Source organism: Mugil cephalus, chromosome 1 (genome assembly GCF_022458985.1).
Source record: "Mugil cephalus isolate CIBA_MC_2020 chromosome 1, CIBA_Mcephalus_1.1, whole genome shotgun sequence".
Lineage (NCBI taxonomy): Eukaryota > Metazoa > Chordata > Actinopteri > Mugiliformes > Mugilidae > Mugil > Mugil cephalus.
The window spans coordinates 2,547,116-2,568,365 of record NC_061770.1 but is presented as its reverse complement, the minus strand read 5'-3'; the positions used below and the strand labels follow the sequence as shown (position 1 = coordinate 2,568,365).

The 21,250-nt window shown below is 40.7% G+C and overlaps 1 protein-coding gene across 2 annotated transcripts; it reads left to right on the top strand.

The window, feature by feature from the left end:
• Positions 1 to 6,948: 6,948 nt before the first annotated feature.
• fam131c (family with sequence similarity 131 member C) lies at positions 6,949 to 20,766 on the top strand. Of its 2 annotated transcripts, none has more exons than XM_047602734.1 (6): positions 6,949 to 7,188; positions 8,677 to 8,738; positions 13,511 to 13,595; positions 18,847 to 19,092; positions 19,371 to 19,460; positions 20,101 to 20,766. In XM_047602734.1, exons 1-6 carry the CDS (start codon positions 7,158 to 7,160, stop codon positions 20,364 to 20,366), a joined length of 780 nt encoding a protein of 259 aa, XP_047458690.1. In that variant the 5' UTR covers positions 6,949 to 7,157; the 3' UTR covers positions 20,367 to 20,766. The 2 variants fall into 2 exon arrangements, with proteins under 2 accessions (XP_047458690.1, XP_047458679.1); XM_047602723.1 differs by having other exon boundaries at positions 20,098 to 20,766.
• The last annotated feature ends 484 nt before the right edge of the window (positions 20,767 to 21,250 follow it).

The window sequence follows — 21,250 nt, the reverse complement described above, 5'->3', positions numbered from 1 at the left end:
AAAGGAAATACATTTTTACAAAAACATGTCTTAAAGGGGACTCTGGGAAATTCTAATATTTTAATACCATATATATATATATATAGTTTATCTCTTGTTGCAACTGTTGTAAACTAGAGAAGCCAGAAAAATCCACATTTAATTGAAGGGGTCAGAGGGTGTGGGGTGGGGCAGTCAGGTGGGTGCAACCCCTCTGATTGGCTGTCCCACCTGTCATTTAAGAAACATTTGCCTAGGAGTGGAATATAAGAATGTGATCGCATGTTGTCTCACACTGTTAACAGCTCTGAACATACACAGACACAAACATGTACAGTAGTAGTCATGAACAGGAATAAAGGAATGAAAAAATGGTTCATAGCAGCTTTCAGACTGTTGCTGTGTGTGCTGTGTGAACAGTAGTCTGACTGGTACTGTGGAATATGCTGAACATACAGTATATTGGCAGATGTTATGCTATACATACAGGATTAAATCTACAGTATAAATTGAGTCAGTAATTTATCAGTATACAGCCTACTTTGACTCTTATTTAACTAAATAATGTTCTGCCATTAATCTCCACCAGATATAAAAAGTACAGTGTAAACACCTTTCAAATGTGACAAGTATTGGTCACTTTTCTGAAAATTCTGTTTCTGAAAGTAAATGTGGATGTAATAAAAGTACTGGCGACATGGTGTAGTCTGACTGCGATTTGCCGCTGTCCACTTCTTAACCCTCTGAGGGTAAGCAGTAATGATGATGATGAGTGGATGTAGTAGCAGTCAGAAATCTTTTAAAGCCAGCACTAACAGATCATTAGTGGCACTGCAACTTAAACCATTCAGTGACAGAGGTGGCTGTTTCTGAGCAGACGTTTTCTTGAGCATCAATAAAGTTGTAAGTTCACTTTTACCCTTTTAACTGCACTGGTGGCTTCTCTTTTTTTCTGTCCAAAGAAGCTAATCCCCAAAATTAGATTAACATTTTAACAATAAATAAATCTTTCGTTTTTTTTTTTTTAAAAAAAAGAGACTTGCTGTGTCATTGTTTCTCTTACCCAGCAGGATATGTCTCTCTTGGCAGTTTTATAGGTCTTTTTTTTCTGCCTAGCTATTCTTTGTCTCAGTGCCCCCCTCTCTTAATTTCCGCCTGTCTGCATGTGTTTTGGAGGCCATTAATCGTCCCCTGCACAACATGCACCCCAGCAGATAATTACAGTCATTAAACCAATTAGGGAACACATGGAGGGGAGGTTTCAGTCAGGCCCTGAGGCCTCCCACTCCTGTTCTCCGCCAGCAGGACAGCCGAGGTGGTCCGCTGAAATTCTGGCAAAGCCTTAAATAAAAAAAGGGAGTGAATTACTTCAGCCCAGCTCTGGATTAATGCAATTTCCTGTTGGTGTAGCCTTGAGAGACCTTGCCAACGTTGCTGCAGGCCAAGTACACAGAGCCATTAGCCAGCAAAAGTCCTGCTAATTTTCACATCTTTTTTTGCAGGGCGTAGCTGCCATTTAGGCTGGTGTCATCAAAATATGCTTTCCTCAAAGCTGAGAGAGCTATTTTGGTGCTACTGCGGAAAAACACAGAAGGAGATCAGAAGTGGCAGGAAAGGGAGGGAAGAGTGGTCAATCTGCAGACAGTGGTTTTCAGCATGCTCAGTCTATCATGTGATTCTAGAGCTAATATTATGGTTTCATTGTGCCTGACACAGCGGGAGTTCTGGCAGAATGAGGTCCTAACACACAATATATGCAAGTGTGATTACTTAGTTATTGAGAAAAATGGAAGTGAGACTTCCAGTCATGGTCCACATGTGCCGGCAAGCCACAGAATGTCGCCCACACCTCCACAGAAAGTCACGTTGGATGACAAACTGTCCTCCACTGTCTCATTGAGGTATTTCCCAGCATTCTCTATGTTGTGCTTGGCGCATGTTTTTTTCTTCTGACCTCTGCAAAGAAAGCAAATGTGAAAGCCAACAAGGAACAAGGAGCTCCACAGAAGTTTTCTCTGCTGAGTTACGAATGACACATCTAATGAAATGTAGATCTTGTGATGGCTCCAGAATACACAAAGAATAAGCTATAAAATCCTGCAGGTTGAAGATAAGATCACGCCAGGCGTATGGTCCTAATGGGACTCAGCCAGGACTTTTAGACACATATTAATGGTAAGAGGAAAAAGAAAAAGTGGATCGCAGAAAGTAAATGCAAAACACTGCACAAGGAAGAAGGAGGTTTTCCTTAACTTCAGCTGAGAGTCGTAGGCTGTTAGCTTAGCTGGAAGTATGGGGAAACGTTGACACGCTGCACCTCACTGACTGACATGTTGTTTCGTGTTCGTTAATCCGCAGACAACAGAATCTAAGAACGTGGTTTTAGCCACTAGTGCTGGAGACACTGTACAGATAAAGAAGCCAGATAAGTAAATAGTTTCTAGCTAGGCTAAGCTACCTTGTCTCTACACTCTTTCCGTGACCTTAACAGACATGAGCGTGGGATCCACCTTCTAAGAAGGTGTGGAGAGGCAGTTTCCCTTAGCTTAACTTAACAGGAGTGGCTAGAAACTACTTATCTGGCTTCATCACTTGTACGATGTCTCCAGTTTAATTATGAATTAGTACCTGAATTAGGGTGACCAGACTAGAGCCTCAAACATGTTTACACTGAATTTACATTTCATTTCTCTGTGTGTGTCCCCTGCTGAAGGGTCCTCTTCTTCACAAACTCAAATCTGGCCACCCTACCTGGATCAGCTGCACGCCTTGAGTATGTAGACCTTTAAAAAAAATCTGAGCTCATTGTTTAGCTACCTGGTCCTTACATTTACTGATTTGGTTCTTTCTCACTGAACTCCATGAGGTGTTTTTGGAGCATAGCAGACCTGCTCAATGCCAAACATTACAGACTTAGAGGCTGTGTTGAGAAGTGTTGAACATAATGGAGCATTTATTGTCTGTGGTGCAAGACATTTCCTTTGGGGCATGGTAGAGACCAAAAACAGAGCAGAAAGGGGAGTAAATACTGGCATTTAATTGTTAGCCGGAGACACAACTTCAAATGAATGATAATGATGGTGCTCTGTAACAATATTAATAACTTCACTCTGCCTCTAATTGGCCAGAACAATAAATAACTAAAAAAAAATCCTCGTAAGAGGAAAAGCACAGGTGAAAATAGTTTTAAGCAACAAAAATTTACATCGTTAAAATAGACGAGCATGGGGATTGTGACTGTTAACTGTTTACCTATACTTAGAAAAGCGCTATATAAAATCATTAACATTTAAAAAAAAAAAGGGGTCACAGGTGGAACATGGCGGGCTTCTGCAACCACAAAGTTGTGTTTTCTCAGGCCAGGTAATTTTTTTTTTTTTATCCACACGTCCTCCTCATCTTCCTCCTCCTCCTCTTTAAACCTATGAACCACCCAAACACATTTACAATCCCACTGCAAGGCCAGTAACAATCCATAACCTAAACTGGATGCTGTTGTTTAAATGGTTTTAGTCAAACCTGTAATTATTCATTTCTGTTCAACAATTCTTTGTCAAAATGCTGCTGTAAAATAATGTGCAACTAACCTGAATGAAAATCAGATTACCTGAAAAGGACATCTAACCTGCCTACGCTAAAAAAAACGCACCTTGATTTTCAGAACATTTTTATGTCAATATTCACCTTATTGCAAAATTTGTAATTGCTTTCATACTGAGGTGGCCAAATGAATCAAAAGCTTGCCTCGGTTTTTCATTTCATTTCTTCACTTCACTGCAGCCAAACCATGTTAAAACATCACATAAAAATGTTCTTGACAAATTTTTCCTCAACACTGAAACAGATTGGAGGGCTGTACAGCATGACTTGTGAATCTGTGTGAATGTGAAGCAGGGTGGGACTATTAAAAGCATGGTGGTCTATCAGCTTGACCTTGTTAAAGGTTTAAAAATATACCTCCAAGAAGGTTTATTTTTTTTCCATAATTCTGTCAGAGGGGGAAATTCCCACATTGACACAGACTACAGTGAAGAAAGATTAACGACGATTTCTCCAGAAGCTGAATTATTACTTGTTTGCAATAAGAGAATCATAACCACACTCAGTTTACAGTAAAACCACGGCTTCATGCATACTGTGCATTTAAATGGCAATATTTCAGAGACATCCAGCACTGAAAAGCATCCAACTCTTTCTTTGCCTCAAGGGACCACAGAGAAGATTGTTGCTGAATGTCTGTGGCTTCCCACTGAGGAGCATCATATAAGCGCTTGTGGATGTCAAACATTCCCTGTGCTCTCCTCAACTACTGGGCAATATCCCACATTTTCATCTGATCAAACTCAAGATTAATTTAGTTTCATGAAAGACCTAAACAGGCTGGAGGACTGCAAGGAGGCCAGTTCTATAGGCAGTATCTAAGAACTGCACACACTGACAAAAACTTTTACGCAACATCTAGGACTGAGACATGTTGAGGCATTGTAAAGTAGAGATGTGAATATCTAACAGCAGAAGACCTTACTGCAACATGTAGGTTAACCCTTGAGAGATTACCCTCTCCTTCTGGACTGAATTAAAAGACAGAAAGAAATTCATAGCCCCCTTCTGCTATGACATGATGCCAAAGGCCCTTGTTTGGTTTAACAAAACCTTTAAAAGATACTCATTTACACTTGTTTGAAACAAAATCCACATTGAAGGTTTTGATATTTTATTTTTACACTTTCTGAAATGGACTGGGGGCGGCACAGTGGTGTGGTGCACTGATGCCTCAGCAAAAAGGTTCTGGGTTTGAATCCATGGGTCAGCTGGGGCCTTTCTGGGTGGAGTTTGGATGTTCTCCCTGTGTCTGCGTGGGTTCTCTCCAGGTACTCCTGCTTCTTCCCACCGTCCAAAGGCATGCTTGTTAGCTTAACTGGTGAATCAATGAATGAATGAATGAATAAGATCCACAGCACTAATGTACTGCACCTTTGCCTTTTTACCACAAGAGGTCAGACTGCTCCTTTGCCTGCCTCTGCCAACTGTAGTCATGTATTTCAGTTTGGGATTCTTGATGTTCACTGAACATCCTCCAGAAGTCCCTGAGATTGTTCCAGCCGTACTAAAAGAGGTTCATCGGCCACTTAGTTACTATCCTAAGGTTCAAAAGGTTCTTCTCTTCTTTCAAGTGTTTCTTTAGGCAAACACAATGGATATGTGAGGCCTGTTTTATGGAAGGTGCTCTCAGGTTTCTTTAGTGTGTTTAGGGAGGTTCAGAAACACATCAGGGATTTCATCAGTCTGTGATGAAGGTCTCTGGGCTTTTTTGTGTTCTTCAGAGGGCCAAGAAAGCCTCTGAATTTCTTGAGAAACACCCAAAATTTCTTGTTGATGTTTTAGAATTCGTTCAGTAAAACAAGGAAAACAAATAGATGAAACCAGAAAGGCATTTTAGTGGCCTTAGGAACTAACTATAGGTTCCTCTAAGAAATGAAACAAAAATCTCCTCAAGTAGGTTTCTACATGATACATATTATTAGCCAAAGAGGCACGGCCACACGCTAACCATTTTAAATATACCCATCAGTTCTTAGCCATCAACTTTGTAATTTATGACTTTTTTTTTGTCGTCACTAATACTTTTTCTCATTTTCAAACCTGTGTTCATCCTCAGCTTATCTTTTTGCCACAGTGCAGTTTAGAAATGTCATCCTATGTCAGTATTCTGTAGCTGCACTTCCAGCAGAAGGATTGCTACAGTATGTATATTGGTATCGTCTCACTTTTTGTAATGTTTGAGAGAATATAAAGAGAAGCAAAATATACGCATGACTCAGCTCTTCTAATTGAACTGTGATTTCTTTGAACGTTGGGGTCAGCATCTGGTGTTTTTCTAACTTTATCGGCCCCATCCGCCCGTGTCCATCAAATAATGCCTTTGCCTGCTTTCCCCGGCCAATTAGTTGCGAAAAAAGCTTCAAAAGCTTGGAGGAACAAGGTTGCCACGGCAACAGGTTTTTCCCCACGATTGGAGGCGAGGGAGCTGTTGCCGAAGGTGATGTCAGCAAGGCCCCAGTTACACTAGCAACAATGTTCCAGGAGGAATCTGAGACAAACAGGGACAACGAGAGGCCAGGAAGGCTTATCCTGTCTGATTGTTTCAACACTCACTCTGTGTGTGTGTGTGTGTGTGTGTGCACATGCGTGTGTGCTTGTGTGTGTGTGCCACACACAGTCTGCTGGGAGTGAAGGTGTGGATGTATGTGCTCTCTAATCTCCTTTTTTGCAAGCTTTAAAGTTTAATTGTCCCCATCTATGCTAAGCCTTAGACTGATATTGAGATATGGATACACCGATAAGCCCTCGTTTTCAAAATGATTCTTTCAAATGATGTTTTTCAGAGGTAAGACTCCCTGTTGATAGTATCTTTTTACACATCATCCCTTCACAATTCATCATCCAATCCTACATTTGGACCTGCAGTTCCTTTGCGTTCATATTTTTGTTTGACCTTTCTGTCTAACCGACCTCCAGTGTGATCTCCCACAGCGCCCATTTTATTGACACTTCAGACGATGGAAATTGCAATCTTCAAGTTCTTAATCTTTATGTATTGCTATCCTTTTTTGTAGTGATCAAATATCATTTTCAAATGTTCAGTCAGATGCTTAGAGGAGCAGGTAGTTAGCATTACCAACAGGAGCTGTATCTAATCTGTCTGTCTCTGTCGCTGTAGTTCCCAACATATATAGAACATGATAACGCTCCACTAACAAGCTGCTCATTCACAGTGAGTCTAATATCTACAGTAGAATGGAGAGAAAAACAGAGTAGGAGGGGAATGGAAGAAATAGAGGGGAGGGGATTCAATATCGTCAGCAAACAGACATGCATACTTTCTCCCCATTTTCTCTCTCTCTCTCTCTCTCCCTCTCTCTGTGCCCCCCTCCTCACACATTTTCTGTGTCGCTCTCTCACCTTTCTCCACAGATCAGTCTGCCAGTGCCTCAGCCTGCAGCTCATTCGCGCTTACTTTCCCCCCCGCCTCACTTTCTCACTTGTCTGTGCTCCTCTGCTTACTGATACTTCTGCTGCCACTCTTCCTTTCCTGTCCTCCCCTCATCTCTTCCACTCGTCCTCCTCATCTTCAGTCCACCATGGTGAATAGATAGCCGCCCGGCCGTGCTGAGACCATGGGTGCCTGCCTCTGCAGAGGTCACAAAGGTCAGTTCCTGAGTCCACCTGTTTGTGCTTCCATGTGTCCGTGTGCATGTTTGGGGGTTTGCTCTGGAGGAGGAGTTGACAGCATTCAGGGAACAGAACTGTTTCAGAAAGTTACATCAGGCTTTCCAGGGTTAACTGTGTGAATGAAAATGTAGAAAATCACAGTAAATGTTGCTGCAGACACAGACGACTGACTCACTGCTGAGATGAAGAGTAAAAACACGTGAATCACTTTTTAATTCTAACTCAAACATTTTGAATGTGAATCCGTTTAAACCAATAATCCAAAAGCATATTTTTGTCTGCTCTCACCCAGATCAATCTGTGAAGGTTGTTTTAGAAACAAGTCTCAGGGACGGGAGACTGATGATGAGGATTGTGCGGATCAGTGGAGGACAACAGTGGCTTTAGGATGTAACGACTCCATCTATAGCTCATCTCCAACTTGTCGTGACTTGAAGATGTGACTGGAGTCGCAATTTTCTCTCTAATGTTTACTCTCTGTCACAGCTTTGGAGAGGAGCCGGTATAGCTAGTGATTATCACATCTGAAAAGCTGTCTGGACGAACAAAAAGTGCCACAGCTGGATGCAGGGCCTCTTTTAGGAAGGAAAAAGAGGTTATTTGTGCTGTCAAAACAAATGGAAGATTAAAAATAAAGTTGATTTCAGCAACAATCTTATACATCATTTTTTTCAGTACACGGCATTTAACATTATGTTACAGTTTGATACATTATTTTCAGGCTGAGTGTGTGGTGCAGTCTGAAAATATTATGTGAAACAAAGTCCGCTTTTGTTCAGGGAGGGCTGCTTTAAACAAGGTGGAGGGTATTGAGCGCTGCTTTCACGCTGGGCAGGAAAAAGAAAAGGCAGCTGTGAGGCTCCAGACAAACAGATAAGAGAACAGTGGCAGTGTGTGTGTGTGTAGGTGTGTGTGAGAGTGAGTCAGGGTGGGATTTAACTCCGCAAGGACAGCAGATTGGTTCAGAAGGAATAATAGGGTTTCTTGACCCGCTAATAGCATCTGATGAGGCCACAGATCAGAGACAGCACAGTGTGTGTATTAGTGTGTGCGTATCACGTGTGTGTCCTGGTGACTGTGATTTGGATAAAAGGAAGGGTATCACTTGCCTCCTGTTGCTTTAGTGTTTCCATAGCAATAGCCAGTTGTCGTGGCGAGACCTCCCTGGGGAAACCCCAAGCATGTAGTTTGTACTCCTGTGTGTGTTTGTGTACGCGTGTCTCCGCTGCTCTTTCTAATGAAGTTAAATTTTCTTTGCACTGACATGCACTTCATTTCCTCTTGTCGTTCATATGAGTTCCATCACTGTCAGTTATAAAGCAAATAGGCAGAGTGTGGGCCAGAAACTCAATATGCAGAGAGGCTCTGGACCATGATCCCTGACTGTAAAACAACACACACACACACAGAGAACACACATGCACAAGAAATCTAACACAAGCACTCATGTGTAATTCCCCACAGAGCCCCAGCTTCCCGTATCAACGCTGCACCAGGCTGAGGAGGGTCAACCATCCTCTGTCAACGTAAGAAAGTGGAAGCTTGCAATGTTACCTTGTTTGGGTCTGATATTAGCCCCTTCAGTATCTGCCACCCATATGTAGACTGAAAACAGCATGCATCTGCTATTACGTAGAGAATAATCCTGTGAAGGAACACCTTCTTTTGAGTGTAAGATTCTGTGTGTGTATGGTACATTTGCATTTCTACATTTCAGCTGGACTGACATTTTAAACGCCCCATTCTGCACATGAAATAAGATTGGAATATGCTCTAACTAATGAAGGATTGCTTAACACAAACAGCATAGAATTTAGCTTGTAATTCAGTTAATTATCTGCAAGTATTTGTCACCTAGCTGAAGTGCAGGGTACATATTTCCAGAGACTCTGATTTGTTTAGAAACTGTCTGGTCAGCTTAAATTACATTTACACCCAGTCAGTTTCACCTTTTCTTTTTTTAAAACATGATTTTTCTGTTTTTAAAACTTACCATACAGGCCTGAAATCTAGTCATTTTATGGGCAAGGCCACTTGGCCTGTTGTGTTCTCAATTTTTTGAGGGCACCAAGGCCATTAAATAAAACAATGATTTTAAGGTCATGTCTGTAATGAATTTAATTTAAGGACTAATGGCACTTCTGAGGAAGTCGAAACGATCAAGCAGGTGAAGAAACATCTACACTATTATGTGCATATTGCACATGATGCATATTTGTGAAAAACTGATGTGATTTATTTAATAGTAATAAAATTAATAAAAAGTGTTTTAAATATAAAACAACCAGATTTATAAGCAAACAATCTTAAATATATGTCAGACATATATGGAGTGTAATAACATTTCAGGGATTTCCTGAAGTTAACACAATCACCAGCTATCATCACAGCTCAGCCAGCAAACATCAACAGCTAACATAGCTCTAGCCAGCAACTTGTCCCTTGGAAGCAAAAGAATAACGTTGTGTGCATGTGTGTGCGCGCACGCGCACGCTCGTTTGTGCCGAAGTTAACACAATCGCCAGCTTAGCTAACATTAGCATAACTCAACCAGCAAACATCAACAGCTAACATAGCACTAGCTAGAAACTTGTCCTTGCTTTGGCAACAAAAGAATAACACTGTGTGTGCGTGCGTGCGCGAGTGGAGTACTGAATAATTTTGCTCCTGTGGTTTGAAGAAAATTACTGAGTGTAAAGGTCATTTACACCCAAATTGTAAGAAATCATCATAAATGAAGACAGTCAGAGAGAGAGAGAAGAGTTTAATAAACAATTGAACTGATCAGTCTGTCTAACAGTTTCATTGGTCACTAGATAGCAATGACTTGGAATGGAGTAAGTTCTATAAAAAAGTAGTTAAGCTACTTTTGTCATTTTATTGTAACAATAAAATAACAAATAATAGTTTTGTTCAGCCAGGAGGAAAAGTTCCTCTCTGACAGCTAAGTTGTGTCGAACTCTGTCATCCTGCGGCACACATGTCGAACTCAAGGTCAAATGTATTGTATTATCTATCAGAATTGGCCCCTTGCTTACGCTCCATTGATACTATACGTTAAATCCCAGACTGCAATGCAACAGTTACCTCGGCAACTATCTTAGCAGAACAGCTTCTGAAGCTCCACCAGTCCATATGGTTAACCGTTAAAAGCTTAAACCACAAGCAGCGCTAGATATCACATACTTCAAGATGTCAACGGAGATTCTTACACAAAGATGTAGCACCGCTGTGCCAGTTAGTAGACAGCTAATCGGCTGACATTACTGTTCCACGGTAGCACACACGTCAAACAGAAAACTAAACTAAAATATAAATGACAACACCACTACAGCTAAACACCAGTCGGTTAACACATAATATACAGACACACTAAAGAGTCAATCAGCCAAATAATAGCAGCATGTTTAATGTTGTTTAATGTTTAATGTTTAGCCCCGTGTTTAGCTCCTTTCTCCACCGTAAAGTCACCACCACAGCAAGTTGGTGGTGTGATAGCCTGTTGATAGTAAAGATACAGACTACAAAACCACAAAACAGCAGGGCATCAAGGCCACTGTGGCCTTATAACAGATATTTTTTTCAAAGGCACAAGGCCAAATTGAGAGGGCATGAGGGCCATGGCCTTTGTGGCCCTTGTGAAAGTCCTGCCCTATACCATATAATAAGTGTTAACTCCAAACAATGTCTAACAGTTATAATTCACTAATGTCTTTAAATATTATTTATATCATAGTTCAGTGTGTAGAGCTAGGACACAAATGCAGACACAGGAGGGGGACAGGTAATAAAAGAATTTAAATAAAATTTAATAAAACAAAACTCACTACAATCTCGGGGCAGGAGAATTCAAAACTAAAAGTAATCCAGCAGAGGTAAGGTTGCTGTTGGCTCAAACCTGTTTGGGGCCTTAACCTGAGTGTGTTTCCTCCCACAGACACGTTAACTGGTGATCCTGAATTGAAGCATGAATGGTTGTTTGGCTTTCTGTGTAAGCCCTTTGACTGGTGGCCCATCTGGTGTACAGGCAGGCTGTGATCAGCCCCACTGTACGTCACCACTTCAGGCGGTGCCATCTTGTGAGTTCAGAGCCAGAGTCTGTGCAGTACAGTCAGAGAGTGGAGTCATGATATCGATGACCTGGCCACACTTTCTCCAGACGCGTTTTAGTTTGAACAATACTGTGCTGGTGCTCTGCTTCCACCAGTTGCAGAAATGTTGGATTACGCACTGTACTAATTTTTTTTTTTTCCAACTTTCACAACCCTATGGGACCACATCAGTACTATATTAACTACCTAAAATGAAAGAAACCATCCTTGAAAAAAAGATGTGACACAGACTTGACTGGAACCAAGTCCCATCCACTAACATGAGGAGGTGGAGCTTATGACCTATACTGCAGCTACTCACCAGGGGGAGCTCTATGGTCTGGCCAACTCAAATCACGGGCACCATGTTTGATAAGTCAAAGGGAAGAATCTACAGTGTAACCATATGGGGCAAATGGGTCATGTTGAAATAAAACGCTTATTTTCAAAATTAACGGGCCTATAAATGTTATTGCCAATATGTGTCAATATGTAAAAGGCCCTCACTTAAATATCCCAGCGTCTACTTACTTTAAATATCTCTTCAGTCTCCTGTGTTAAAAGTTTGTAATTACTCCGAAAAATTATAAATACTCAGAAATAGTGAAAATTAAACTAGTCTTACTGTTATTTAGTAATGTCATTATGACATTAGCAACATAGGAGTAACCAAGGCAAAGTTACATGACAATTAAATTTGTCTGTCTACATGGACATACATGCACACGTGGGTTTCACAGTATATGATGGTAGCTCCTATTTTTCTAAGCCTTTAGTCTAGATAACTAGCTAGCATAAGGCTAGCATAAGGCTAGGTTAACTTCAGACTTCATTCAATTGTAAAGTGGTGTTGGGTATTTTTGAGATCAAGGTTCACTTTAATGATGGTATGACTTTATTTTTCCTATGTAAAATCTAAACAAACATCAAACAGAGACATTGACATTTACCTCACTCATGGAGGTTTTAGTTGACATCCAATTCTTCCTTTTAATCTTCTGCTCCCATGACTTTCTATGTTTTTGTTCACTGGGGAATGGTAAATGGTCTTGCTCTTATATAGCGCTTTTCTACCTACCCAAAGGTACTCAAGCACTTTTACAGTCGGAGACACATCCGCCCATCCGCTCACACAAGCACACACACATTCACACCCCAGCGACAGTTGCACTGGGAGCAACTAGGGGTTCAGTATCTTGCTCAAGGACACTTCGGCATATGGCACACTCAGGGGATCGAACTGCTAACCCTTCAGTTCATGGACAGTCATGGACAATCCGCTCTACCTACTGAGCCATAGCCAGAGTTTCCTCTGTGTTTTCCTGATCCTGTGCTGCGGTCATAGTCTGAGCACCGTGGCATATTTTAGCTTTTACTCTAGTTTAATTTTCTGTTATGGCCACTTCTCTATGGGTGAATATAGACATTATCTAACATGGCGCCCATGAAACATGTGACTAGCTCAGAACCAATCGGCACAGCTGGATAGCTCAGATGGGCCATTCCCTAATTGGCCAGACTCTCTCCAATATACTCCAATATATCTTCACTTTTCTGGCTGTTCCACTGTCTATCTCATGATGCTCAATTATAGATTATGGATGTACAAAAGAGTTATAAAAAGTTATACATTCAAGTGACCTTTATGTGGAATTGACAGTACGACTTAATTCTGATTAATCTTTATCTGTTTGAGTAGGTTGCTTGTAATCCCTTTATATTTGCTCCATCTTAAGGATCTTGAAGGCTCAAAAATGTCAAACTGTGACATATTCTTGTCAAAAGCTTCCCTTTCCACATTGATTTCAGCTACTTGGGTGAAAGCAAGATTTAAAATACCTTCCTTTGTCTGCAGCTCATTCAGACCGGGTGTGAATGCAGCAGGTTTTCTGGCTGTTATCATTATCACCACTTTTCATGAAAGAAAAAAGTGGGAAATGTGCGGGTTGAGTTATCACACATGAGGAGGATGTATGCAAATGTAGTGTGTGCGTGCGTGTGTGCCTGTGTGTGCGTGCATGTGTGTTGGTGTGTGCAGAAACCTCAAATTCTGGACAGGGGCGTTACCCTCTTTCAGATGGAAACATTAAACATCCAAACGAAATGTCAAGTATTGTGGATTAACCAAAATCTAGCAAACAAAAAAAACAGTTTTTCACGTTACATTGTAAAATAAGATCTTTCTTGTTGTGCGTCATACTGCACAGGATGGACAGAATCCCTCCAATGGCAGTGTAGCAGACAAGACCAACCACTATGACATTGGCGAGCTGGCCACATCCTCTCTGATGGGTGAGACACACACACACACACACACACACACACACACACACACACATATTCAGTTCATTTTGTATTTAGTTAATGTGCCAATTATGAATTAGGCTTTTAAGCAGGTAAAAAAATAAAAGTGTAACCATGGGAGTTTGGTAATGAAATTTCCCTTGTGATTTACACCCTCTGTTTCCTTCTGTCTCTGTCTGACACACACACACACAGTAATGCTACAGCACATGCAATGAATTCTTCCATTTGAGTTTCTTCTCCTCTTTTAAGTGGCTTCCTGTCCTCTTTATGTTGGTGCCTACTGTTTAGTTGCGCCGTCCACTCTCTGTAGGAGGTTCATTATCTCAGTTAATGTGTTATGCCTTGTTGAATTTTTTGGAGGGAAAGCTCCTTTATTACACTGACAGTATAATTATGAGGGCCTCATGAATACGTTAGACAAACACTCAAGAAGATGGCTGAGAGGCTGACACCTGCTTCAGGAGTGTCTGTTTCGATCCAATACAAAATTAAAAAAGCTTTTTAGCATTTACTCAGATATCATGAGATGTCAGTCATCCTTTAAATTGGTAATTCTGGGGTCTTGGAGCTGACAACCCATAGGTGTAAATTAAATAACACTGAGCTAACTCAAATTTTATTGTGTAATTATATAGAATAATATCATCGCTGCTATTATTCTACTTGTATGTCTGATAGATTCTTCAGGCTGATGTGATTTTATTAACAGTATTAACAGCAGTCCTCTTAGGAGCTCAATAAAACTGAAATGTTTATTACACCACACAGACGTTAAAGTGCTGACAGTTTCTTCTTGCCTATTAAGAATAAAACATGCAGAAAGCATTGGGCATGAGAAGTGCAGTCATCATGCATTCATAACAACATAGCGCTAACATATGCGAACACACTACAGCACTATTTGCACTAGGCTAGCTACCTGAGGACCGACAGTAATGTTTTGCAATTATTCATCTATAATTGTACAAGCTGTCTGTGATCTTAACTCCATGCAAATGTTCATAATGTGTACAGTAAAAAGCACACCACATTTGTTACTTTTTTCTTCTTTTTTTTAAACTGTGAATTATGAAATCAAAGTTCATCACACTTGTAAAGGTGGAGTTTATTTATAACCATCTTGGTCGTTCCTGAATTCAACCCTACGATCATTACAGGGGTGTTGTTCACCCTGGAAAAGTACCATTCACACTTAACTCACACCTACAGCCAATTTAGAATCACCAATTAGCCTAACGAGCATGTCTTTGGATGGTGGGAGGAAACTGGAGTACCCAGAGAAAACCCACGCAGACACAGGGAGAACATGTAAACAGCTAATTTGTGCTTTTATTAAAAAAAAAAAGAAAAAGTTTTTATTTTGCAGCATGCAAAGTAACTATATCTGTCAAAGTGTGTAGTGGTATAAGGAGTATATTATTATATGTGACATGTAGTGTGGAGTGGAAGTGGAAAATAGCAGAGGCTTCGTAACCAGGGATAATGACAATGAACCAAAACACTTATGCCGTGAAAATGGACCATACAAACCACAGAGGTAAGGGGGATCATTTCCACATGAAATGATACACCAGGAGAAAAGTAGTCAAGTAGTCAAATAGTGCTCAAGTCAGTAAACACTGTAAACTTCCTCTTGTATGCTTTCACTGTCATGTGAGTATGTTAAACTGGATGATTTATGCTACTGAATGGGGTCTATGTTCTAAGTATGAGGTAAGAACTTCATAGTTCTGGATTTGTGCAGATCCCTTGCAGAAGTGAAAAGCAATCGACCTGCTGAAGTAAACATTTCAGTCTTAGCATTGCTGTGATTAAGCACAGCCTCACAGGGCTGCTAGCAGGTTTTATGTAATGGTGGTTTAATGGTAAGAATAAATCCCACACTGCTTTAGTCCTAAGTGTTTTTCTACCGTTTCATTTAATCTTATTAGTTGGGTTGGCCACTGCTCGAAATAAATACTAGTCGATTGCTTAATAGTAAATTATAGTATTCACGAATTTATTCCATCAGAATGACGACATGTTTTTTTCAGGAATTATTCCCATGTGGTTGATAAATAACAAACAAATGCATTTCCAACGTCTCTGTTTGTTCATCTGTCTGTGTTTGCTCATGTGCTCAGCACCTTCCCACACAACAGTAGGGGGTAATGCTTCACATGATGCATTATGTGCCTATTTTCATAAAGCAACTCTGGTTATTTTATTATGCATGGGACTTACTCTGTACATTGTAGCAACCAGATAAACGAGTCAGAGAAATCCCATAAGTCCTCACTGCAAGCCAGGAAGTTCAGATAATGTGTTGGAAAGCTTGCTATCTCAGAAACGCTGGCCACGGCTGAGCTTGACTAATTGGATCTTCATTTCCTGGTACAAACTTTGCTAACCCTATTATACTAACCCTAACCCTGGACATTACAGCCCATATGTTATAATTGCTTGATTTGACTTCACACCCATTTCTACCAATGCATCTGTTTTGTGCTACACAGCGAGGTAGCCCTGAAAGGTTTGTTTGAATTGGTCATTATCAAAAATGGAGGAGTGTAATTTTTTTTTGGTTATTGCCGTAGCTATGACGACAGCCCAGACCGTACACTGCCCCATAAATGTAACTGTGTGTCATGGTGACACAAACGCAAGTGCTCTGATTGGTCTGCAAGGTATTAGTGTGTTTCTGGCTGCTTGTCTCTGCAATTTTCAAATTGATTTCTTTGGATCAATAAAGAAGGAACACGCCGAGGAAAGGTTATCTGACGAGGTTTAGAGATACAAACACTTGCATGACTCGTCTTCGGCGAAACCTTCAGCCATTGTGAAACAGGAAGTAGAAAGTGAAGCAGGAAATAGAAACAAATATGAACCAGACTGACATGACTCAGTGCTGAGTAGTGTTTGAGTGGCTTTTTTCAGAGTGACCCAGAGTGACAGGAGCACAAGTATAAATGGCTTGAACCAGCATCGGCTACGTATGTAGGTCACGCCATCTACAGTATGTCCCACTTGGAGTCCAAAATTGGAGACCTAACATAGAATAAAAAGACTACTAATTGTCATTTGTCAGATGTTCTGTGTATGTTTTATTACAGTGAAATATGAAACAATGATGGTGGCTTAATTTATTTCTAACATATTTTTGGCAAATAACCCCAAGAATGTCCCCAAGCAACAATATTTTAAGTACCGCTCTCAGCTTTGAGTAGCATCTGATATTCTTTTCTGGATCTCTCTCTCTCCACTCCAACAATCTTTACTATTAAGGGAGGTTTGTCTGTAGGGAGCCTAATATGTCGGGGAGAAAAAAAAGTATGTTCCTTGCACTCAGTGCTCTATTTGCTGCTGCTTGTTAAGCTCATTGCTTTCAGTGAACAGCAATAACTACATTGGACTCAGTCAGGCATATCAGTAATACATCTCCTCTCATCAGGACTATGGGGTCTAAGAACATTTGAAAAAAGAATAATCAGAAACAATAAATAAGATTTTTAAGCATGTTTAGGCTTTATATTCTAGCAGTGGACTTTTATCAAATTTAATATGCAAATTTGATATAATGGATTAAAGAAATTTAATAACAGACATGCATGGATTCTGGACACATGCTGTCAGTAGCTTAAAACAGCACAGTGTGCATTAGCCCCCTGAGGAACCTGAGCATTACCTTAGATAATGTTTCTCAACTGCACTATACCTACAAATACTGAGAGAAATCTTGACTGTCATCCTGCAGCTCACTGCATTCTCAAATCACATAAACAAATCAATATTCTGCAGCAAGCCACGTCAACCTCTTTTTCACAATGCGATCTGGACAGCAAGCATGAAATAACTAATTTGAAAAGCAAATGGGATTTTCCTACTGTGTACACACATCCGAAAAGATGCAAAAATAGCTTTCTCACCGTCTACAGCCTCATAACAGAGTCATCACTGTGAACGCAGGGTGAGACAGTATCGGTGTCACAACAAAAAGAGAGCCGAGTCTCTAGGTGCTGAGCTCAAAAGAAAATTACATGAAAGTGTTCTTCTGTTCTTTTATTGAACTCAGGCATCAGATCTTGGATCAAACTATACTGTACATTCCTCCATCCGTTCTTCCCTTTATTTCTAGTCCTTTTCTCATCTCTGTTTCTCCCCCTTAAATATTACCTTAACCTTTTTCCTCAGTCTCTCTTCTGACCTTTAACTTCTCAACATTTCCTTGTTCTGTCCTTTTAAATCTGCTTTATTTTCCTGTCCTGCAATATGACCTGGGCTTGTGGTCAATATAATTCCAACTCTTCCTTTCCCAAGACCTTTCCACTCTTGTCTCCTGTGATTAAATGAAACTATGGCTTCCTGACAGCTTTACCCTGTGACTCTGGTTAGAAATAACATCATGTAGCGATACAGGGACTAACAGACAATGCTTCACAAGGAACCATTTGGGGCAACAGTGAGAGACCAGAAGCATCTGCCAATGGCATCCATCCAAAGACTTACAGTACATACACGTTAATGCATTTATTTTTTATGCTGTTTTCAATTCTGAAAATTCTGGGTCTGGCCAGAACCTCTTGGACTTTTGGATCTGATCAATGATGCAGACACCTGACTGTGCTTCCTGAAAGGGTGTCATCAGTCTCTAAGGGCCCTTCCTTGATCCATCACACACCTGTCAAACAAGCCTTTTCCATAAGACATCAGCTAGTGTTACAAAGGATGTAGATTATTTCTGTCTTAGTTTTAACCGTCGACCATGCAACTTTCCTCCTCCCATGTCATGACACGTTTTAGCCACTCATAACTAAAAAATTGACTAACATTTTTGAGTTGCATTTCTGTGAATGGAAATGAATTTAGTTTCATTTTTTCATTTGTATTAATACTCAAAAGCTTTCTTGTTTTTCAATCAAGTTATTGTGTATTGATTTCAATGTAGTCAAGTGGGGTACACACATAATTCTGTAATCTGTATTCACATGCTTCTTTTCATGGTTCAATTAAAAATAAAGTAAATTAATTAAACAGTGACTAATACATTTTTTCCATCTGTCAACTTTTGCTTTAGATTATTAGACCATTGCTGTAGCACTTATTCACCCTTCCTATCTGCACTATTTCATGTGGCCATTTATCTTCAGTTCTTCTCAAATGATCTCCCATTGTTCTCCTGTTACCACATTCACTATACGTCTCGTCTTTTATGCCTGGTTACCATTTATCTAATCCCCACCTCCCTCTCATTATTTAGGCCTGGTGGCCACTATAAAGGAGCATATCACCAAGCCAACAGCGATGGCGCAAGGGCGAGTTGCTCACCTGATTGAGTGGAAGGGTTGGGGTGGATGCGGTGAGGCTGGTGGAGGTGGGAGAGGTTGGAGCGGGGCCTGGGGTAGAGGAGGCGGAGGCTGGGGGGGCATGGAGGCCGAGCTTCAGGAAGATGAACAATTCTACTCCCAAATGACGGATGAGATCAAGGAAGCTCGCTTTGCTGCAGGTAAGACAGCCGGATGTGTTCTAGAAAAACAAGATGATGTCAGTGGAAATGAAGTGATTGTCTGATCCCTCTCACGTTGTTTTTGTTTGATTGGTCTTGTGCAAAGGGAGCATCTACAAAAATCAATAGCCCTTAAGACGTCCCATGACAGTGACTCAAGTCTTGTCACTTATTCAATTTGCTATTATTTGTGACGTTGGTGGACATGGTGGAAAACAACAGGGGATTGACTTCTTAGAAACAATATAAATTGTGTTTGTTTGCCTTTTGTTTCTTAGGTGTGGCGGAGCAGTTTGCCCTGGCTGAAGCTGCCATGAATGTGTGGTCCATGAATGATAACTTAGAGCAGCCGTCCACCAGCTTACAAGGTTGGTATGTGCCTGGGGCTTTCAGTGTGGACATCGTTTGTATTTGAGTACAAAATGAACCAAATGATTAAGTCCCAGTTCTGTCTAATAGTCTCTGCCTGGGTTTCCCTGATTACAGTCCTCAAGTCAGCATTTTACCTTAAAATAGATTTCTGGGACAAACGAGACAAGACGGATTAAAGAATGATTTCCTATTTCACAACATAGTGAGGATGGTGATGTCTGCTGCTATGTTTTTTTTTTTTTTTCTTCTTAAACATTTAAAGGCTGCCAGGAAAGAATCCTGACAGGCGTGTACAGACAAACTGCATGACACAATTCTCGTGACCAACACTTACGGTCACCTTCACCTACACGACCAGTGTATTCTTTAGTGGAATGGCTAGGCTATTCAGGATTACAGAAACAATTTGTGCAGCATCTTGTTCGGAGCTGCAGAACATTTTCAATCCACTTCAATCCACCTAAATCAAGGGCTGTAAATGTATCTCTAGTGTTGCTATAGTATATCAGGGTTGACTGATATATTATAGCAAATAGTTGATGAGATATTATTACAGAGGACATCCAGCTGTCACATATTTGTTCATAGTTTTAAAGAAGCAGCCATTTGACTGATATTATTATCCTTCCTCAGCAGCACAAAGCCACTTCTTGTCTCAGTTCCTGCTTGATGGAGGAAGCGTTGGTGTTCCCCAGCACTTGTACAGCATTCACGCCCAGACTTACGGCAGCAACAGCGCAACCATCCTGGTCCCACCGCAGCCAGGCCACTCCATTTCCCTGATGTCCAACACTCAGCAGGACAGAGACCATCCTTTTGAGGAGAGTGCTGTGACTGCAGAGGCTGCTGTCCGACACGTAGACAGCAGCTCGCTCTCCGAGGATGATGTTTTTTACAACTAGGCTTGGAAAGAAGCCCGAAGGCAATTTTCACTGCAATCTCCAAAATGAGCCTCAGTGAGAGGTTGAGTCTTGACCACCAGCAATGAGTGATTCAAGAAATAAACGCAGACATCTGTGAGATATTTCAAGAAGCAACTCCTCAAATTACATCTTTGGAATGGTCTGAGAGCCCAGTGTTCAGATACAAAGACTCCACATAGTATTTTCTCCTTGGTCGAGACATAGACTTTTGTGAATGTACATACTGTAGTTCAGCAGTTACATTTTAATTTTTTATTCAATGTACAGTAAACACTTTACAATTATATGTAGAGCTGAACTGTGAAGAGTCAAATGCTGCCGTGTAAATATCTTGTTATAAAACCTCAGTTGTAATATATGTGTTGCATAAGACTGTCCAGCTGTGTTTTGGATCATTTTTTCTTTTATGTTGATTGAAGAGAAGAATGTGGTTAAGGGACAATAACACAGTGTCCAGTCTACAGAGAAGATATCACTGAGAAATTGGAAATGCGTCACCTTTGAGATTTCTCATCTGAATTAGAGAGAAGAAGAAGAAGAAGAAGAAGAAGAAAGCATATATCCAATTATCTGGCTGAGTCTCAACTGTGATTAGCTATAATTCACACTTCTCTGTCTGAGAGCCGCAGGTGCAGGGGAGTGGTGAGGGAAAAGATGAGTGCAGGAAAGGAGAGGGGGAGAAGGACATAGAATTTCTATTTGGTTTCTACATGCATGTCAGCAGTGCTGTGTGTCTGAGCCTGAGACAGCTGGTTGGAGAATGGAGGTGTTAGTGTTTCCTGTCATGACATTCTTTGAGTAGAGCTTTACACCAAGTGAAGCCGTGGTGTGTTTAGCCTTTTCCCCTAGTCAACAAGAAACAG

Excerpts from the sequence above, each read along its gene's own strand:
- fam131c (XM_047602723.1), top strand. The coding sequence starts at position 7,158 with ATGGGTGCCTGCCTCTGCAGAGGTCACAAAG. Across the intron at positions 13,596-18,846 it reads GGCCACATCCTCTCTGATGG|GCCTGGTGGCCACTATAAAG; the intron begins GTGAGACACACA and ends CTCATTATTTAG. Across the intron at positions 19,461-20,097 it reads GCCGTCCACCAGCTTACAAG|CAGCACAAAGCCACTTCTTG; the intron begins GTTGGTATGTGC and ends ATCCTTCCTCAG.